At 39.8% G+C, this 18,955-nt stretch overlaps 1 protein-coding gene across 1 annotated transcript in view; it reads right to left on the bottom strand.

Annotated features, from left to right (window-relative positions):
- The window catches only part of LOC114150707 (cadherin-2-like), a 112,124-nt gene that overhangs the window by 76,645 nt on the left and 16,524 nt on the right, over positions 1-18,955 (bottom strand). Inside the window, exon 3 of the mRNA XM_028027327.1 lies at positions 4,670-4,884. Coding sequence (XP_027883128.1) covers positions 4,670-4,884 — 215 coding nt within the window. The remainder of the gene's footprint in view (positions 1-4,669; positions 4,885-18,955) is intronic.

Raw genomic sequence — 18,955 nt, 5'->3', positions numbered from 1 at the left:
AGGACACTTGCAATTTTCCTTAAAGCAAGCTGATGAGGTTGTCCAAATTTATCATGGAGGGCAGCCATGGTATCAGTATAAGGCTTTGGTGAATTCAGGTAAGCATCAGCTATTAGTCGAGTTCATCAAACTTAAGATGGTCCACAAGTATTTGATACTTAAAGAGCTCGGTTGCGTTACGAGGGAGTAGGTTCTCCAGGGCCATTCGGAGCCTGGCAAACTCAGTAGGATCTGAATGAATGAACTTCAGGATTGTTGGTTTGGGCCCCCTACATACCGCCTCAGATGAAAGAGGTGGGGCTGAATTATGTCAATTCGACATCTCACACGCTGCCCCCGTGACTGAAGTAGGGGGTTCAACCTGAACAGGGTTTGGTTGCAGCAGGCCTGCATTTGTTGATGCCCACTTTGAGGATGGCTCAACATGTTGCGAAGAAGCGTGGAACACGTTTCCTCTGTGCTCCTGAGGGATGCGTGTCGGCAGAAAGGATTTAAGGGGCAAAGATGCTGTATTAGGCGGGGGGTAGTACTGTAAGCCATAATCTGAATACTGTTCTTCAACCTTTAGTTTGGAGAATCCTGTGTGCAGCTCCTCTCCCGGTTCAGGCCACGGAGGTGGATCAGGCCACTCCTCCTCATCTTCATCTTTAATCAGCCTTGTGTTAGTGGTGTACACCCTTTCTGAGCTGCTCATAGGGAGCTGATAAATGGGATATTTTGAGGCAGTCAGCTGAGCCATATCCTTTCTCAGTGAGTGAGCAGCTTCAATCAGTGCTTTGATATCACTCCTTGCTTCATTAAGTTCTCTCAGGCCCTCCTGTAGAACTTCCTTCTCTCTTTCCACCTGCAAAGCTCTGAATCCTGTATGAGAGGGTTGGATGGGCGACTCCAGCAGGTTGTAGGGGAAAACTTCAGGTGTGAGATCCCTAAAGTTCCTCCCTTGTTCACTTCTCTCCAGCTGAGGAGAAGTAGGAGAGCAGGTTACATCACTATCACCGTAGCGAGGTGGTGCAGTGCTATACGGAGGTTGGTGTTCCACATGTCTTGGGATAGGCGGTGGGATTTCCCAATGTGGCATTTCTCTAATGGAATGATGTGTGTACTCAACTTCAAAGTCATCAAATCGGCTTGGTCGGCGTGACTGCCGTTTAGGTCTCACATCAGGGAATGACGCTCTGTCTGGCTCCATCCTGATAGCTCCTCTCCGGCTCAAAGGACCAGTGTTAATTAGGTAAGGTTCTTAGGTTATTTGCAGCAAACAGGATGGTGTATCAGTCAGGATACAGGAAGGAGGACATGAGATCAAACTTGACATAGATGCGAACTGGTTTATTCGTCGTGATGCTCAGTATTGCCAGCAGTCTGTAATAACAAATAAATTGCCATTAGGCTAATATATTACAGGAATAGAGGTTCAACTAATACAAACTCAAACAAAATATCTAATAAGAAATAAACTCAACCATCCACATTTGCATGTAAATCCACAACATACACAAATAACTCAATTCACGTAAAGGTTACATCATTAGGCGCAACTTCGGTGAAAAAAGACACGAACACAGACAGCCCTTTGGCTCGATTTAACATAAGAGGCACTTTGGCGCCATCATGTGGCCAGATAAAATCCCTACATAACGGCGGCAGCTGGCAGCGCATGCCTTTAATTACTATATCTGCCGCAATAACTCAATTGAAAGCAATAACAGTTGCTGGCCGAAATGCAATTACAAATAATAAGATTTAAGGTAAACCTATGAATGCTGAGCAGGCTCAACTGAGTTCCCAACGCTCAGAACGCCCCACAACATCGCATACCTGTTCGTAGTTTACACATATAACAAACTGAATCTAGAGTAAACAAACAGCACGCTAAATGCGGTAACTTACTTTCCATCATCAACGTAACACTCGGAGCATCACTTCTCAAGACTACACCATGAATGCGGTCTCACATGCTGAGAACGCAGCAAACTGACCCGGAAGTATATTAAATTGCTCCTATGAGCAGAGCGCAGCACTAAACTCCGACTTACGTCACTTCCTAGGATACTCTCTAAACCAACATTACAAAATAAAATACAGAAGTGTCAGCGCCTTTTATACACATCATTTGGCAAATGGTTATTAATTTCAGTTCCTGCTCCTCACAGCTGCGTCTGATGAAGTCTGAAACATGATCCAGATATCTGCTGACATCTTCTTCCTCTGTGCTGAGTCTCACCAACTGACACAAGCGATACAAGTGCTGTTTAAAACCTTATGGTAGCCAGTTGTCTCTGGGCTGTGTTTAGAGGAACAGTCAATTGCTGCCTTGTCTGAATGCAAACAGAGGGTCTTATTATCACTGGTGTACATGAAACAAACTAACAGATGGCAGCTTGACTGGCTTTCTCTCAGCAGTTAACACTTGGCCAGTCACAGATGCCTGCTGGGCTGGAAAAGATCTGATTTGATGTGTGGTTGTGGATGTCAACGCATATAGATGGAAGATGCACTTGTTTCACATGATGACATTCTCACACGGTGACTGAGGTAAGAACAGACCCTGACAGCTTGTTGGTGTTTGCTAACCAGACAAGGACTTTAAAATTTCACAAAAACTTATAAAATATATTAGTGACACCTTGAATTTGATGTTAAATGCCTAGTTCACTACATAATATCACTAATCTGGATGATTTTATAAAATGGTTCAATACACCAATTATAAGAACAAAATTTTATTCATGTTCCAGTGGCATGTTCGAGTCTTCCTGCATTCTTCCTAAAATATATTAATCACACATATTAAACTGCTTCATTACTCTCTGCATATTTAGTGACATTTACAAAGCACGTAGGCGAAAAGCTAGTTGTGTCTTTCAAAGATTTAATTAGATAAGTACGTGCAGGAAGCACTGAAGTCCAATCACATGGCAGGAGTTTGATTAAAAAGGATGAAGTGAAAGAGGCTTAAAATCATTAATGAATAAAAACACCGTCCTGCTTCTGAGAGGCACAAAGCTGCAGAAGGCCTGGCTCTGGTGGCATTTAACCAAATTTAATAAGACAACATGTAACATTAGAGGATCAAATGACTTTTATACATCAGCAAACAAAACCAGTACCCGAGGTGTTTATAAAAACACAAACCTAGTAAAGAAACCAAAAGCTCAAAACAATAAAGAAAATATTAATCTGATTTAATTTTTAGAAGCTTATATAGGTTCGCAGAGATGCAATACTCCTGTACAGTTGGAAGTAATTGCTTACATAAACTGAATAAAAAAATAAAAACTGAATAAGATTTTTACTGTTTGACAGTAAATCAGACTCTGCTGTGACTCCTTGGTTTAAATTCAACTGTAAAAGCTGAATATTATCAAAACCTTTAGAACAAGTAGTTCCCACCTCCAGTTCTGCATGAGGGCTACTGGAAGGAAACTTTGGGACCTGCTGCTATTCTAGTCCAAAGTAGAGCATCAATCTGAGAGCCGTTTGAGTGGGAGTGCATAAAAAACTTTCAGGCCTCCCTACCCCCCAGAATCTAATCACATTCAAGGAATTCAACACTCTGTGTGAAGTATGTGTGCAACACATTCACACAACACAACACATTGTTAGTGGACAGACAGTGCTGGAGTTATTCTTCAACTGTGCAAAAAATCCTGGGTTTGAATCCTTTAAACCTGTTTTTTAATGTTCCGTGTCCTATACTTGGAAATCATCAGTCTGAATAGTTTGCACCTAATTTTAGAGTAAAGGGGAGCTGTGTGGAAGACATCTGCTGTGTTTGGTTGCATGCCCCCGGTGTTTGGCTCTGCTGTACAGCAGTTACAAGCCTGAGCAGCCTGCATTCCTCAGCAAACACCTGTACTGCCAAGTTAGGAACACCTTGTTGGTACCAGGCTGGACACATTTTTCCCTCAGAGCTGCCTTAATTCTGTAGATTTACCACAGTGTCTGACAACAATCCTAGGGTAGTGTTTAAACATTGTTCAGTGGGCTGGGAAAATATCCCGCACAAATCACACCACCACCATCAGCCTGCTGAACCTGTCACATGAACTAATTTGAACTGGTGATATAATTTGATGTCTATTATTTCAACATCGAAATGTTGCAGCTGAAATTTCACTTTTGGTGATCCTGTGTGTACCTTTTGCCTCTTGTTCCTGTTTTCAGGAGATAGGAGATTGAGGGGGTGAAATTGTATCAAACTGTACTGCTACAATAAATTTTAAAATTCAACTGCATCATGTGAGGATTGTTCAATGGAAAGAGGGCAGTAAGAAGAGAGTTTTAGGTAAAATAATGCCAAACTAAGCAAACTGCACAAAAATGTACAAATTCAAATAGAAACACAAAGGTGGAACCTCAGATGGTTATCCGAGGTTGCATCTTTGTGGAACCTCAGATAACTAGACTATCTAGATCTATCTGTCTAGATAGTCTAGAACTATCTAGACAGTTCATCAACAAAAAAAGTTGATTTGAAGGTGAGTTTCATTGAAAATACCCGGTCTCAATGATGCATTTAGAGCAGGAGGCTAGGAATCCGATGTTGATGCCAAAACCTATGTTGGGTTTTTTGGATACTACAGTATCAGTATTGGTGGCTTGTAAATAGTGATGTCATAGTGGTGAATTACATAAAACCCTTGGGAAGTGTGTGTTGTTGTGGTACCTGTTCTGGTGCAGTATTGATCTCAAGATGAACTCTGGTGTGCCAAATTCTGTTGGACTGAAGGTCTTGAGCATAGATCATGACCTGAGCCTTTTCCTCCATTCCCAGGCTCAGTGGTTGTAGGGTGTAGACTACACCTTCCTGACTCACAGTGAAGGCAGAGGTATCTGCAGCCTTCAGTTGGACATTTCCCTCATCGCAGTTTCTGAATGTCACTGTGGAAAAGCAGAAACTATTATTCAGATGAATAAATAGATTGTACTTTTTATATAAATATGAAGATGATTCCATGCAAGTATCTCGTCAATCAGACATCAATGTAATGTAACACAGGTAATTCTTCATACAACATAACAGCGTTGTACAGCATTTAGATGTCTGAAAAGTCACTCTGCTCTGGAAAAATCAGAGTACTTCATTGTTTTTTTGGAACAAAGTGTTTTGTTTCTCTGTATTTATCTACTTACCAAACACAAAGCTAGAAAGAAGATTTTGACGTTAGAAAAGGGCAACATATTAATTTCACTACCATCACCCACGTAAAAACATGAAGATTTTGTTGACACTCGGCTTCAGGAAAACTGTTGGACCTCCTGTCATCATGAGCATGTTTTTTTTTTTTTTTTTTTTTGTGGCGCTAGTGGCTCGTATTTTTTCGACAGTAGGCAGACAGGAAGGAGGGTGAGGAGAGGGGGGAAGACATGCGGCAAAGGTCGTCGGGACCGGGAGTCGAACCCGAGACGTCCGCGTCGAGGACTAAGGCCTCCAAACGTGGGGCATGCTAACCCCCTCCGCCACCACAGCACGCCCCGATCATGAGCATGTTACCAAGTGAGTTCATTCAGCTTTTCATAGATTAGTTGGGTAACATAGATGGACAAAATAAAAACTTGTGTGATCTCAAGGCAAATTCAAATCTTCAGACTGTCTGTAATCCAGCTGCTTATTTGTCATAAAGCAGAAGAAAAAATTTGAAAAAGGGATTTTATTCAACTCTGACAACAAGCAAAGCCTCTTTCACAGAACACTTGCTTTACATAGTCCCAAAGTAAAGTACTGCTCTGAGACGTCAGCGAATGTTCAGAAATTATCAGTCAAGCCGCTTACATCTTGCAGACACTAAACTTTCACAAATCAAGCCAGCATCATTAAACTACATTTAGTTCTGTGTCTGCTCTGTCTTCTCAAGCCTCCAGTCGGTTGTGGCAGATGGCCACTTGTACTGAACCAGGTTCTGGGTCTGCCGGAGGGCTCTTCCTGTTAAAGGGGAGTTTTTCCTCTCCACTGCTAAGTATCAGGGATTGCTGTAAAGTTAATGGCACAACGCAATTTATTGTCGATAGATGCTTGTCCAGGAGGAGTGAATGATGCAAGCCAATGACTCAATGCAATCTACAGACTTTCCTTAGATAGAAACTTTTTAAACTACTGATGACACTTTATTTGACGGGGTGTGCAGACTGACATGACATTGTCATTAACATGACATAACACCTGTCATGAACATGAAGGAGTCTTTATGAATGTCTATGACTGTTGTCATTAAGTGTCATTCAGTAAATAATGACACTTTTAATGTAAAGTTGCATTAAAATAGCCAACTTTGCATTATTTTGTAAATAATGACACTTTAATATAAAGTTGACATTTTAATGGAATTTCAATTTCAATATCTGACACTATTTGTCAATTAAGGCCAAAGTTGTGTCTCACTCAAAGATATACCAGCAGCAGATTGCAGCAATCCCCTTGCGCTGTCTATGCAAAAGCGTTCCATGGAAAAGCCCCATTTTGACCTGTCATCTCACAGGTGTTACAGCTCTGTGACAATTTTCTGAAGTAGATCTGAGGCACAACAGAGGTGGGTCGACTTCGACCTCCACATATTGGTGTAAAGTGCTTCAAGACGTAAAGAATTGTATTGTTTATCCATTGAGATTGCGATTGGAAAGAAGCTAAAAAGGTTCTCTGAATCCCAGCTATTTTGTGAAAGAAACTTAAGTTCTTGATGTTTGCTTTAACATAGCAGATCTGAAACATACCTGGACCTGGAGTAGTGTGGTTTTGGTATGATTACTTCAACAGTAAGTTTGTATGCAGGATTTGGTTTGTATTCTATTTCTGAGAAATCTCTGTTAGTATTTCAGCTAACTAGGAATGAGATGTTCAGAGGAAGCAAGAAAATGATTCTGATACGATCCTTCCTTACATAGTGGTGTTTCCTTCAGGGATCCGCTTTTGTTACATAACAGGCAAGTAGTCTAGCTTAAAGTTGCATATTTTGTACTCAGGGAAAACATTCTAAGGTTATCCAATAAAGTCCCTCATGTAGGTCAGTATATGCTTAGAACCAATTCTGTTTTCGACTAAAAGTACAAAATGTTGCTACAAAAAAACTCCTGGAAACTTGGTTTCATTTTACAATATTGTCTTCTCGTCTATTAGCTATAGCAAAGAGATGGATGTTTTGATGGTGGTGCAACTAAACAACCTCCCTTGAACTGAACAGTCTCTAACAGATTGCTGTAAATGTTCATACATTATCCATGTTCACACACACTTACACTGCTTCACCATGTTAGAAAGCTGTCTGGTTTAACAACCCCTCCACCCAAGACATACAGGGAACTGGAGCAGAACTAAATGTGTGGAACTTTAAGATGTTGCTGGGCAGCACCAGTTTGAGTGCCAGGGTTAGCTCTGCCCCAACACAGAAGCTTTGGAATCACAAGCTTCACTCCATGCTACACTCACTTGAATATCTATGTTACAACAATTGAAAATCTATGCACAAATTATTTAGTAAAATGGTAAATGGTCTCTACTTGATTAACATTTTATCATGTCAGAGGACTCCAAGAACTTTTCACTACAATCAGTCATTCACACACTGATGATGGGAAGCTACAAACAGAAGTGAGAAGGCCATCTGACCACTAACAGCAGGCAAAGCAGGTGACTTGTTTTGCTCAAGGACACAGCGGCAAAGTGACTTACACAGATGGAATTGAACTTTGAAAAAGCAACCCACTGCTTACAGGACAAATCCCTACTTCCTTGATCTGCCAATATAGCCATGAGATCAATGAAGAATAGCTTAGTTTTATTAGAAATATTTGGTTTTAATAAGAATATTTGACTAATAATTGAGCAGTACATATTTTATCACATAACCTAACCCCAAACGTACAATAACAGATTTTTTGTATTTATAGGTGATTGTTCTCCATTGGTTCTGATTTAATAGAAAAGGATCTAGTTACCTTGAAACATAACTTTTCAGGTTATGAATGCAGAAGAGCGAGAACCAGCAAAAAAGATCTATCCATTTTGTCTCTGTATAGGCTTAGTGAAGTTGGCAAAATGTCTGCAGTTACTTTTAAATTTATGAAATATAAATTGTAAAATTATTCCTTTCTCTTTAATCAAATATTATACAAAATTTGAGGTATCTAAAACCGAGCAGAATTACTTTTAATATGTCATAAATTTGTAATCAGACATTAGCCATCAGACATGGGTTAACAAATTCATAGACGACCTTAGATTTGATCAGGCATGGATTTGCAAAACAACTGGTTAAGGCTTAACTAGATATGCAACTTTAAGCTAGACAGCTTGCCTGTTATGTAACTAGATATCTCCATGCTGACCAAAACCTTTCATGTTTACACAAATAGAACCACAGCTGAAGACTGGAGGACAAATGGGTCAATTGTCATGGCCTGATGGGTAGAAGGGTGACCCCTCCAACCAGACTCTGCCTCAAACTATACTTTTTTTCAAAATAGGTCATATGTGTGAACAAAAGTGTAGAAGTCTATTAATATTTAGGATAAATATTGAAGTTACATAAAACATTTTGTCTTATGTAACTTCTGACTTAGAGTTTATTATATTGCTTTGGTAACATTTAAAATGCTGAGTGCTACAGGCAGAGAGAAGAAGACCTACAGATCTGGGTCCGTCTTTGAAATACAGAAACGTGGCAAAGACGTTTCAAATCGCAGATACATCCCACCCAGAGGTTGCACAAGACTTCTTTGTTGTCTGTCTGTTTAGCTGACAGGGTCAAAAAATTCCATCGTACTCTATATTTACTCATCAATTTTTTAAATGATAATGTTGGCACATTCAATTGCATTTAATTTTCATTAGGTTAAATCCACATCATGTCATCACACATCAAGTGAATAAATATATTTATTCTTTTCTCTGCAGTGACAAGTTTTGAAATCAAGGAACATTTCTCAAAGTGAAGTGATCAGAAGTCGCTCAGAAGACTCTCTGAACGAAGAGCTAGCTGATCCCTTTTCCACTGACTCCAATGGACCCTGCTCCACTCTGACCCTCTTACTATCTGTCCCTACAGATTGCTTTTCACACCTGTACACTCCCTCTCTTTGCTAGCTGTGTGATGTGTGCCAGGAAGTATTTGTATCATTATGGAGGGAGGCATTTATTTATGGGCTTCAAAGAACAGGGGACAGAGAACTGGCCTCTGACCATGCGTCTCCTCCCCACAGCATAGTCTTGAGAATACTGAGTACAAGTATAGAAACGTCCAGCAATAAAGCTGATAGTGACTTCTTTGTAATAGTCAACATTTAGGATTCATAGGGTAGCTGCAAATTTCCATCCATCCATCCATTTTCTGTTCACCCTTGTCCCTAATGGTTGGGAGGGTTGCTGGTGCCTATCTCCAGCTAGGTTCCGGGCGAGAGGCGGGGTACACCCTGGACAGGTCGCCAGTCTGTCGCAGGGCAAGACAGAGACATACAGGACAAACAACCATTCACACACACACACTCACCCCTAGGGAGAATTTAGATAGACCAATTAACCTAACAGTCATGTTTTTGGACTGTGGGAGGAAGCCGGAGTACCCGGAGAGAACCCACGCATGCACAGGGAGAACATGCAAACTCCATGCAGAAAGACCCCGGGCCGTGAATCGAACCCAGGAGCTGTTGCAAGGCAACAGCGCTACCAACTGCGCCACTGTGCAGCCCCAGCTGCAAATTTCAGCAAGTCAAATTTAAGATAATTTTAGGTCTTTTTGATGTAATTTGGAATTACATTTAAGACCAAAAAACTATAAATATAGGTGATGGTTGGGGGATTTCATAGTATTGCATATTTATTAAGGGATATGTCTTGTAGGATTCCATTTTAGTTGGATTTATTTGTACAAACAGACCTGGCAGAGTTTTGGAGACTTATTCTCCGAAAAAAGCAACCTCTGTACCCTACTTCAGCTTTGGATGAAAAAAAAAGTAGAGTAATTTTTGTTCATGCCTAAAAATGTTCAACTTAAAAATACAAAAATATCCAACAGGTTTTCCTTTGTGGATTCAAAATTTTTTCACAATTTGTTTTCAATATTTTGGTGAGCAATTGAGACATCACAGAAATATCATAGGCGTGCATATTAATATATTCTGCCATTCACATTTAAGACAAAAATTGAGCCTGATGTTCACATCCAAAATATCAAATCTTAGCTAATGATGGACCATTTTTCTTTTCTTAAGGATAACATACTGTGTCATACTGTGTCCATTCTGTGCACCGCAAGAATGGCAAAAATGTTATTTCTTGGTCTAAATAACACTGAATGAAGTCAGGTTTCAGTGTATTTAGGTGAATTTTAGTGTTTTGTAGTTTATTACCATCCACAAAGAAAGTTTGCAAACCTGCTGCACATTTTCACAGCAGGTAACAAGTTTGCGTATATTTATGCAAACTTTAGAATAGAATAGAATTCAACTTTATTGTCATTGCACTGTCACAAGTACAAGCAACGAGATGTAGTTTGCATCTATCCAGAAGTGCTCTACGAGATATAAATATTTATTTACAGATGTACAAGAATATGTACAATATGTATGGACGCATGTGGGTGGGAACTACTGTCACAATGATTCATTTTAACATTCAGCTGAAACACACGACAGAAGTGCTGCTGTTGCTTTGGTTGAAATAGACATACACGCACTTTTGAAATCCTCCAACATGTTCAGTACTAACTTTATAAAAATCTACTAAATTCCTTCTTTTTCCTCCAGTATCATTTTACCTAAAGACATTTTCCCACGTTTTGAACGGCATTTTTTCTATCTGAGTATTATGTGTTACCATAGTGACAGTACAGCACCCAGTGGTTTGGTTTACTGCGGAGTAATTTGACACAGCAACTGAAACACATTTCTAAACCAGCCAAACCCCATTTTTTCTTATAATAAATATGTGATTGGGTTTTTAAATGATACATACATTAGGGCTGCACACTATCGTCAGTATATTCTCTTCACAGAGAATAATATTGTGTGTAATATTTCTGATTCATTTTATTTAACTTTACAAAAATAGGTCTTCATTTAAATATGCATGAAGAATATACACGTTTAAGGTACTGTAACAATAGGACAGTAACTTAAACGTAAGTCAACTGGAGCATTGGGTCTTTCTTGGTAGGAGTTGTGCACCCCCAGCACTCCTCACCCCTCTTCTCAATCCCTCTTCTCAACCTTCAATATTGCTTAATAAACAGTTATTAATGATTTATAAAGTGTTTATAGCTGAATGGATAAAATATCAATAAAAACTGTATTAGTCATCTATAAGGTGAGCATTATTGTAAAGTGGTACTGACTCTTCCTTTAATTTCGGAAAAAACTATGGGGTTATGTCAAAACCACTGGGGAAGCAGAGACTTTCCGCTTTGGTCCTGCAAGTGAAAACATGAGCCTACTACCAATTATCACCTCCTGCACCTGCCAGCAAACACACACACACACACACACACACACAACATTCCTTTATTAGTGGCCCGTCTCCCACTGGAGTTCTCCTTTGCATCATGTTGACTGGTTGTTAATGAGGTCATTCACATGTCTCCTCTCTAAGTGTGCTCTTAAAGGGATCCAAGATTAGTTGAACATGTTGGCCTAAATATGTTGGAATTTTTCTATTAACCCCTTAACCCGCATCAGAATGTGCGCATGCCGTTTTTCCATTGTATTTTCTGGGGGTGAGATTTAAGGGTTTAAACTCTGCCGGTGTCATTTATGACACTTTTATTAGGCAGCCTAGAGGCCCCCCTTTTGATAAACAATACATTAGACCAATAATGTTATGAAATGGCGTTTCCCGAGCCAACCATATCCAGAGAGCAATATCCAGCTCGTTTTGACATGCCTATATTGTTTCTTTAATATTTCTGACTGGTCAACTCGGAGACTAAATCTAAAGCCACCGATGTATAGCCAACACGTGTCCTGTCATAAGGATATAAGGCATTTTGGGGTTTGTTTTGACATGAACCACGTAACCACGCGTAATCTGTGCGCCTTTGATGAGTCAGAGACAAGCTCGGTGCGCCCTCATGTGTAACAGTGTTTACAGGACTTTTTCTCACCAACAGAGAGCTACTGAGAGACACGTTGTCAGAACGTGTCAAAACTGGATGTATTTCTTCAGCAGGACTTCACAACTCCCGTGAGTTGTGAAGTTCGAGCTGTAAGAGCTGACAAGTTTTGCATTTGAGAGTACCAGAAATTTCCCATTCAAATGCTCGGAAGCTAAGCTGGTGAGGCAGCAGCAAGCTGAGCCTCACCTGCCCAACCTTTCACTAACTGCACTGGCTGCTATGGGCTCTTTGCACCTGCCACGCTGACGTCACAACCGCATGCGCAAATGCGGCTCTCTTTTTTCCGCTTTGAGTTACCATGACAGCTAGAAAAGACAAAGTCTTATTTCAGACGCAAATAAAACAATACTATGAACATTGCTGTCTTCCTAATACTGTATAATGGGCTTTTAAGGTTTCATGGATTTCCAAGAGATCCTGAATTAAGAAGACAATGGCTTGTAAATATTCGTCGCTACCAGTTAAAGCTAACGCTGCACAGCAAAGTTTACAGCCTTCACTTCACTCCAGATCAGCTTCTTCAGCCTAAAGAAGAAGGTAAAGGAGCCTCCTGTGTTATTTCCATGGAATCACTTCTGTATTCAGCCTGAAAGAAAGTTTATGAGAACGAGAGAGCAGACCAGAGCCAGACAGCCGAGCAACTGATCCGCCTATACACACTGCTGTAAACATTGTCCTGCTTCACAAGAAGCACGCAAAACTAATAAAGCGAACGAAAACCTTAAGGAACACGGTCATATTTTTCTAAAAGCAACAACTTTGAACCTGAACCGTCAGCTGAACTAGAACTCCGACACCAGAGCTGCTCTACTGTTAAGTTACGGGGCTTGTTGTGCTTCCTCATGCTTCAGAAGCAAAAAGCCTGAACCGTAAAATCCCCATTACTTGGTCTCTGACACTAACGACAATAAACGCAGGTAATATACTTGAAAACAAAGTAAAAACATTGTCCGTTAATGAATGATGAAAAATGTTTAGATACTTAAATAGCACATTTTTACAAGAAAAATGTCTAGCATAAGCTAATGTTAATGTTAGCCACAAAGTTTAAAGAAAGTAAAACTCACCTTCGTATCTGTGTATAACGAGGCGTACATCTTAAAACCTTTCTCCAGCTTACTTGTCAGGGCTTCGGATCGATGTACATCATTAATTGTTACCTTCGACAAGCCCTGCAAATACCGAGTGTAAAGAGCCTTTTGCAATAGATCGGAAAAGATTGAGCCGCTTTTCCCCGAACGCGGAAGCTGAGGTGCAAAGAGCCCATTCTATGGGAGAATGTTCTTCCTGCCTGTATGTCGCCAATAAAATGACTAAAAAACATTTAATGTCTGAACTGATTTTCCATAATTTTGCTTATATATATACTGCTCAAAAAAATAAAGGGAACACTTTAAGTGTTAAACACCTGTTTAAGTGTTCCCTTTATTTTTTTGAGCAGTGTATATATAATGTACAGTGTTTTTTGTCACCAACTATGTGTGTAACATGTTTTGTGTGCTGAGGAACGATCATAAACGGCAGACAACAGATTCGAGGTGAGGCAGGCAGTACTCTTGCCTCATGGGGCGCTCATGATCTCAGACAGTGTGACTCCTCAACTGCAGTGTAAGAGACAGGAACAGCGAGCTAGCCATGGAGCTAGCCATACAGTCAAGTGCAGTGATATATTTATAGTTTTCTCCTCTTACCACAGCAATAACTTATTAATAATCAAAAAATAAACATTAAGCTTTAAACCATACTACTGCAACAGACTGAATGTTCTGCTCTTTGTGTGGGAAATATTTGAGTGGGTTTTTTTTGTGGCATTGTGTCAGTTGCAACTGTCTGCACGTAGCTGCGCTGATACAGAGAGCGAGAGAGAAATGGTTTTGAGTTGTACTTTAACGATTTTTCCCTTTGCTGTGGAGCATAGCACGAAATTAGTAATATATACATGTCCAAGTTTGATTGAGTTAACAGAATTATTCTACGGCGACCGTGCGGTTATGCATGACATGTAGAAGAAAAGTCTTTTTGCCCTCCAGCGTTGTCCGTATGCGCGAAATTTCCTTATGTAAACAACAACATGCAAATATCAAATGTATGATATTTACAATCATATATTTGTAAATATGATTGTGATTAAGTCAGTGCCTCACCAGCTATGAACCTCACTGTACGTCACTGTACATCACTGATTTGTAGGTAGGCCTATATGACAATTGAACTAATCTGAAATATTCATTCAATACAGATGTTTTGTTGTCCCCTTCCACATTGCACAGTATTTATTTATATAATTAATTAAATGAAGTCAATGAGTCATAATTTAAACACTGTATGACTACTGACTAACATTTTTGTTAGTATTCCAAAACTGAAAAAGTCATACTGCTTAAACAGGGGTCTCAAACTCCAGTCCTCGAGGGCCGCAGTCCTGCAGTTTTTAGATGTGCCACAGGTAGAAAACACTGGAATGAAATGACTTAATGACCTCCTCCTTGTGTAGATCAGTTTTCCAGAGCCTTAATGACCTAATTATTCTGTTCAGGTGTGGTGCAGCAGAGGCACATCTAAAAGTTGCAGGACTGCGGCCCTCGAGGACTAGAGTTTGAGACCCATGGCTTAACTAGTGCTTAACTAGTAATGTGAATGTTCCCCTGTATTTCCCTACACTTCTGTCAGAGTAAAAGCGACCACACCGCCTATATTGCTTTTCTGCTTCAGTTAAACGGCCCATAATCCTGTGCTGCATGACCGAACAAATACCACATGCCCAACACTCTCCACTCTCACTCTCTCCCTGTCCTGAAACACAAACAACATGTAAATAGATACCGGATGTTAATGTCGGCCCAGTTTTACTTGTCAAACCAATATCAATATGCTTAAAATGGCTGTCAGCCTTCATGTACAGGTTTGAGCAAATTGGATCATGCAGACATAATTTAGAGCTAACCTGTAAACAGCGCAAGGTCAATCCAGCCAAAGAAGTCACTTTCTAATATAAGTTGGCAAAGCTAAAGAGATTCCATATGAAGGATTTTATAAGAACAGCCAAGATATTTTTGTACACAACCAGTACTTCTTCAACCCTGAATCATGGAAAAACACACAAAGACTCAGCAAACAATGTTTAGAAGATATTTTTCAAGTTTAAAAAAGTGAACCTCATTTTTGCAAATACAGTTTTTTGTCTTTGAGTATTTTGAAAACCATGATGTTAAAAGCTGCAGTTACATTTAATGGCATCTTGTGAGGCAAACTTTTCAGATCCACACAGGCTGGATGTTTAGCAGAAACATCTGAGTGACTGGGCAAAGTGATTATGCCTGAGATCTGGAGGCCTAGCTGACTCATTGGGATCCACCACACACAGCAAAACAAGCACACGACAGACACACAGCTAATCCACACAGGACAGCTGTCACCCTGTCCTGATTGATCCAGTAACACATACACACAAACACACATGCATGCACACAGGCGAAAAAAATAAAAACAGTAAGTCTAAGGGTTGTTTCCAGGCATAAACTATAGAGTGGGATTAGTGATGGAATGAAGGCTGACTTCATCTTAAAATCAACATCCACCCACCCATCCCGCTTCAGTATGACAGATCCCATAATCCCCTCTGAGCCACTGATCCCCCCCGCTGAGATGGTACCACACCCTGCTGTTCTGGACATTGGGAAAAATATTAAAATATTTTTTGGGAGTTTCTTAACACACATGCAAAATCTGTCAGGGAACCACAAAGTAGAAATTCCAAGTGTGATTTATTTACAATATTTACAGAGTGAATAAATGTACAACAGAGGTTTCATGGAAGGCACTGGGGTAGCAATGCCTGGAAGAGAGGCTGGATCAGAAACAGATTGTTCAGTAAGTGAATCGTTGAAATGTCAGAATAACAGATCTCTCTTATGTTTACTTGAGGAGGCTGACTCATTGGGAGGATAACTAAGATCCACAGTTAAGGGCACTAGGTGGATCAGCTATAATTGTTCCAGCTTAAACCATGAGTCTTCGTCTGCTGAGGCGAAGCAGAATGTATTTGGAACATTCTGCTGCACTAGCAAGAATGGTCTGCCACGGCAAACCTAAACACTGTCATTTCAGCTTTTGGTGTTGATCAGGGTCCTCCATTTTTCCCTTACAGTACAGTAAGGGAAACAGTACTACAGATGTTGCATTGATCAAAATTTTTTAAGTCTAATCAGTGTTTTATCAAACATTTTACAATCTCCAGTTCCGTATTACAAAAACCAGAGCAGTATTTGCATTTTTGGTAGAAAAGGGTTTGTTGACAGTATAGGTTAGGCCCCACTAGGGTTGCCTGAGGTCAAAGGTGAGACTGAAGGGAAAAGTCAGAGGGATTTGAGCCATGCTGAGATACTGTGAGAGCAATTCAGGTCCAATTCGGGTAAAAACAAGAAAACAGAATCAAGAAAATTATAAAAGAAGCATTAAAATACTCACCTTCTTATTATTCCTAACATTACAAGGAAACCTGAACAACCTGGAGGGCTCCTTTACTTTGAAAAACATTTTACCAAGATGACTGCTACCTAAAAGCTACACAGACTGATTGTCATGGAGCTATCTAATCTAGATCCCACAAGGCACTAGAGGGAGAAATGGATCACGGTCTTTTACCAAAGACCTAAAATCTCATTTCTCATTTGCATTTCCTTTTATATATCATGAAGAAGGAAGTTACACCCATTTCACACTTTTCCATAAACAAATTATGAAAATACTGTTAAATATTGTTAATAGCCGGACTAAAACATGTCACCTCCACATATGGCATATTGTAAAATGGTAAATGGCTTGTACTTATGTACTGCTTTATCAAGTCCATAGGACCCCAAAGTGCTTCACAAGACATCCAGTCATACACCCATTCACATGCTGATGGTGGTAGGTCACTACACAGTAGCCATAGCTGCCCTGAGGAAGTCTAGCAGAGGCGAGGATGCCATACACCGGTGCCTCTGGGCCCTCTGACCACTAGCAGCAGATAAGGCAGGTGAAGTGTCTTGCCCAAGAACGCAATAACAGAGGTGAACAAAGCAAGAATCGAACTTGCAACCCGCAGGCTGCAGGACAAACAAAGATGGGATGATTACAGCAGCAGTACTCTGTTGCTGTAAGTTAAAGGACTTGGAAGAGACATTTACCACTTTAATTAATTGGCCTTCAAAAAGCACTAACAGGCATTCTAATTATCACCACATTACATTCCATGTTCATACTGCAATACACTACATTCTTCATGTAAGCATGAACCTACCACATACATGTTAGTTGGGAGCTTTGGCTAGATAAGGCATTATGTTGTGGCAGAGGAGTCCTAATAGACCATGACAGACTACTAATTATATTATCTCAGTATAGGGTTAGGGTTGACTGGAGTGGAACACTGTATTGTGTTCCACTCCAGCTCTCGCACTATGCTCTCCTTTCTTTCATGTGGGAAATTATCCAGATTTGCCTCAATTTTTTTTTAATCACAGCCGATAGTGACACAGTGTGGCATTATCTAAAATTACACCAGTCAAACGCAATATGAAAAATAAGTTAGCCTTCTTGTGTTTACTCTGTAGACTCCAGTACAGAATGGACCAAAACGCATAATCGACCCATCGGTGAAAAAATGGCGACCTCCATGAGTGAAAAATATAACAAAAGATGTACATTTTTGAAGTATTTATGAGTTTTGCCATATCACAAACAGCAATTTTTTTAGTTAATAGTAAAATTGCAACGTATTTAGGCCAACATGTTCAACTAGTCCTGGGGTCTTTTAACGCACCTGCTGCTCCACTCATAACAGGGCCAGCCCATGGCATAAGCAAACTATGCAGCCACTTAGGGCCCCAGGGCCACTAAAGGGACCCCTCAGTGGAGCTGATTTATTATTTTTTTTAGTAATAATTTCTGTCATGATAATATCAAAAACACACAATTCCAATATGAAGTTATTTGTTTTTATAATAACATATACTATATGTTATTATAAAAACAAAATGATGTAGAAATCATTATTTTATGGATAAAAAGAAAACAAATAAATTGCTCTTGGGCGCCCCTGGTGGCCGCAGTAAGTACTGCATGCTTCGCCAGTAACACGAACTGCCATGCAATGTGCAGAGCACATCCAAACGTCCAAAGCTCCAGTCAGAAGTTAAGTAAGCAAACCAATGTCTCAAAAAACGACTTTTCCTTCAGAGAGGGAGAAAAGAAAGAGGAAGAATAAAAAAAAAAAACAAGATAAAGGTTTGTTTTAATGTGTCTTAGTAATGTAAAGTAAAAGATTTGTATAGTTGCTAATAGAAAATGTGCTTGATAGCAACCTGGAATGGTTCAGTTCAACAGCCAAACATTTATGCTAGGGTCTTTGTGTTTGTGTGAAATTGAGTTTAAACTTTAGATGAGTTGATTCTCATGGTTGGTTCTGTATATTTCTGACGTATTTTTAGCTTCAAAGCGCCATGTTTGATAATGTTTGATAACAATAATTAAAACTTCTCAATGTTTGACATTGGCTAGCAAAATGTTTTTACAGGCTACATAGCTGCTACATCAACGAGATACTCTATGCTGCAGTTGGGGATATGTTGTTTGCTGCTGAGCATAATCATTTTGTGGCAAGAACTAACATTATTTTACACAACTTCTAAGTTAAGTGAAACTTCTGTTAAAATCATTTGAAAGCTCAGAATCAGTCCAGTACCAATCAACATTCTCAGGGGAGAAAGACTCACCTGGTATAAATTAAATTTTTAGTTATTGGAGTAATTCTTAAGAGAAAATTATTTAATCAAAGAATGTCATAAATATGTGTGTAGGGCTGCACCGAT

Source organism: Xiphophorus couchianus, chromosome 9, assembly GCF_001444195.1.
Source record: "Xiphophorus couchianus chromosome 9, X_couchianus-1.0, whole genome shotgun sequence".
In the NCBI taxonomy this organism is placed as follows: Eukaryota; Metazoa; Chordata; class Actinopteri; order Cyprinodontiformes; family Poeciliidae; genus Xiphophorus; species Xiphophorus couchianus.
Note: the sequence above shows the minus strand (reverse complement) of the source record. Positions and strands in the feature narration are given on the sequence as shown.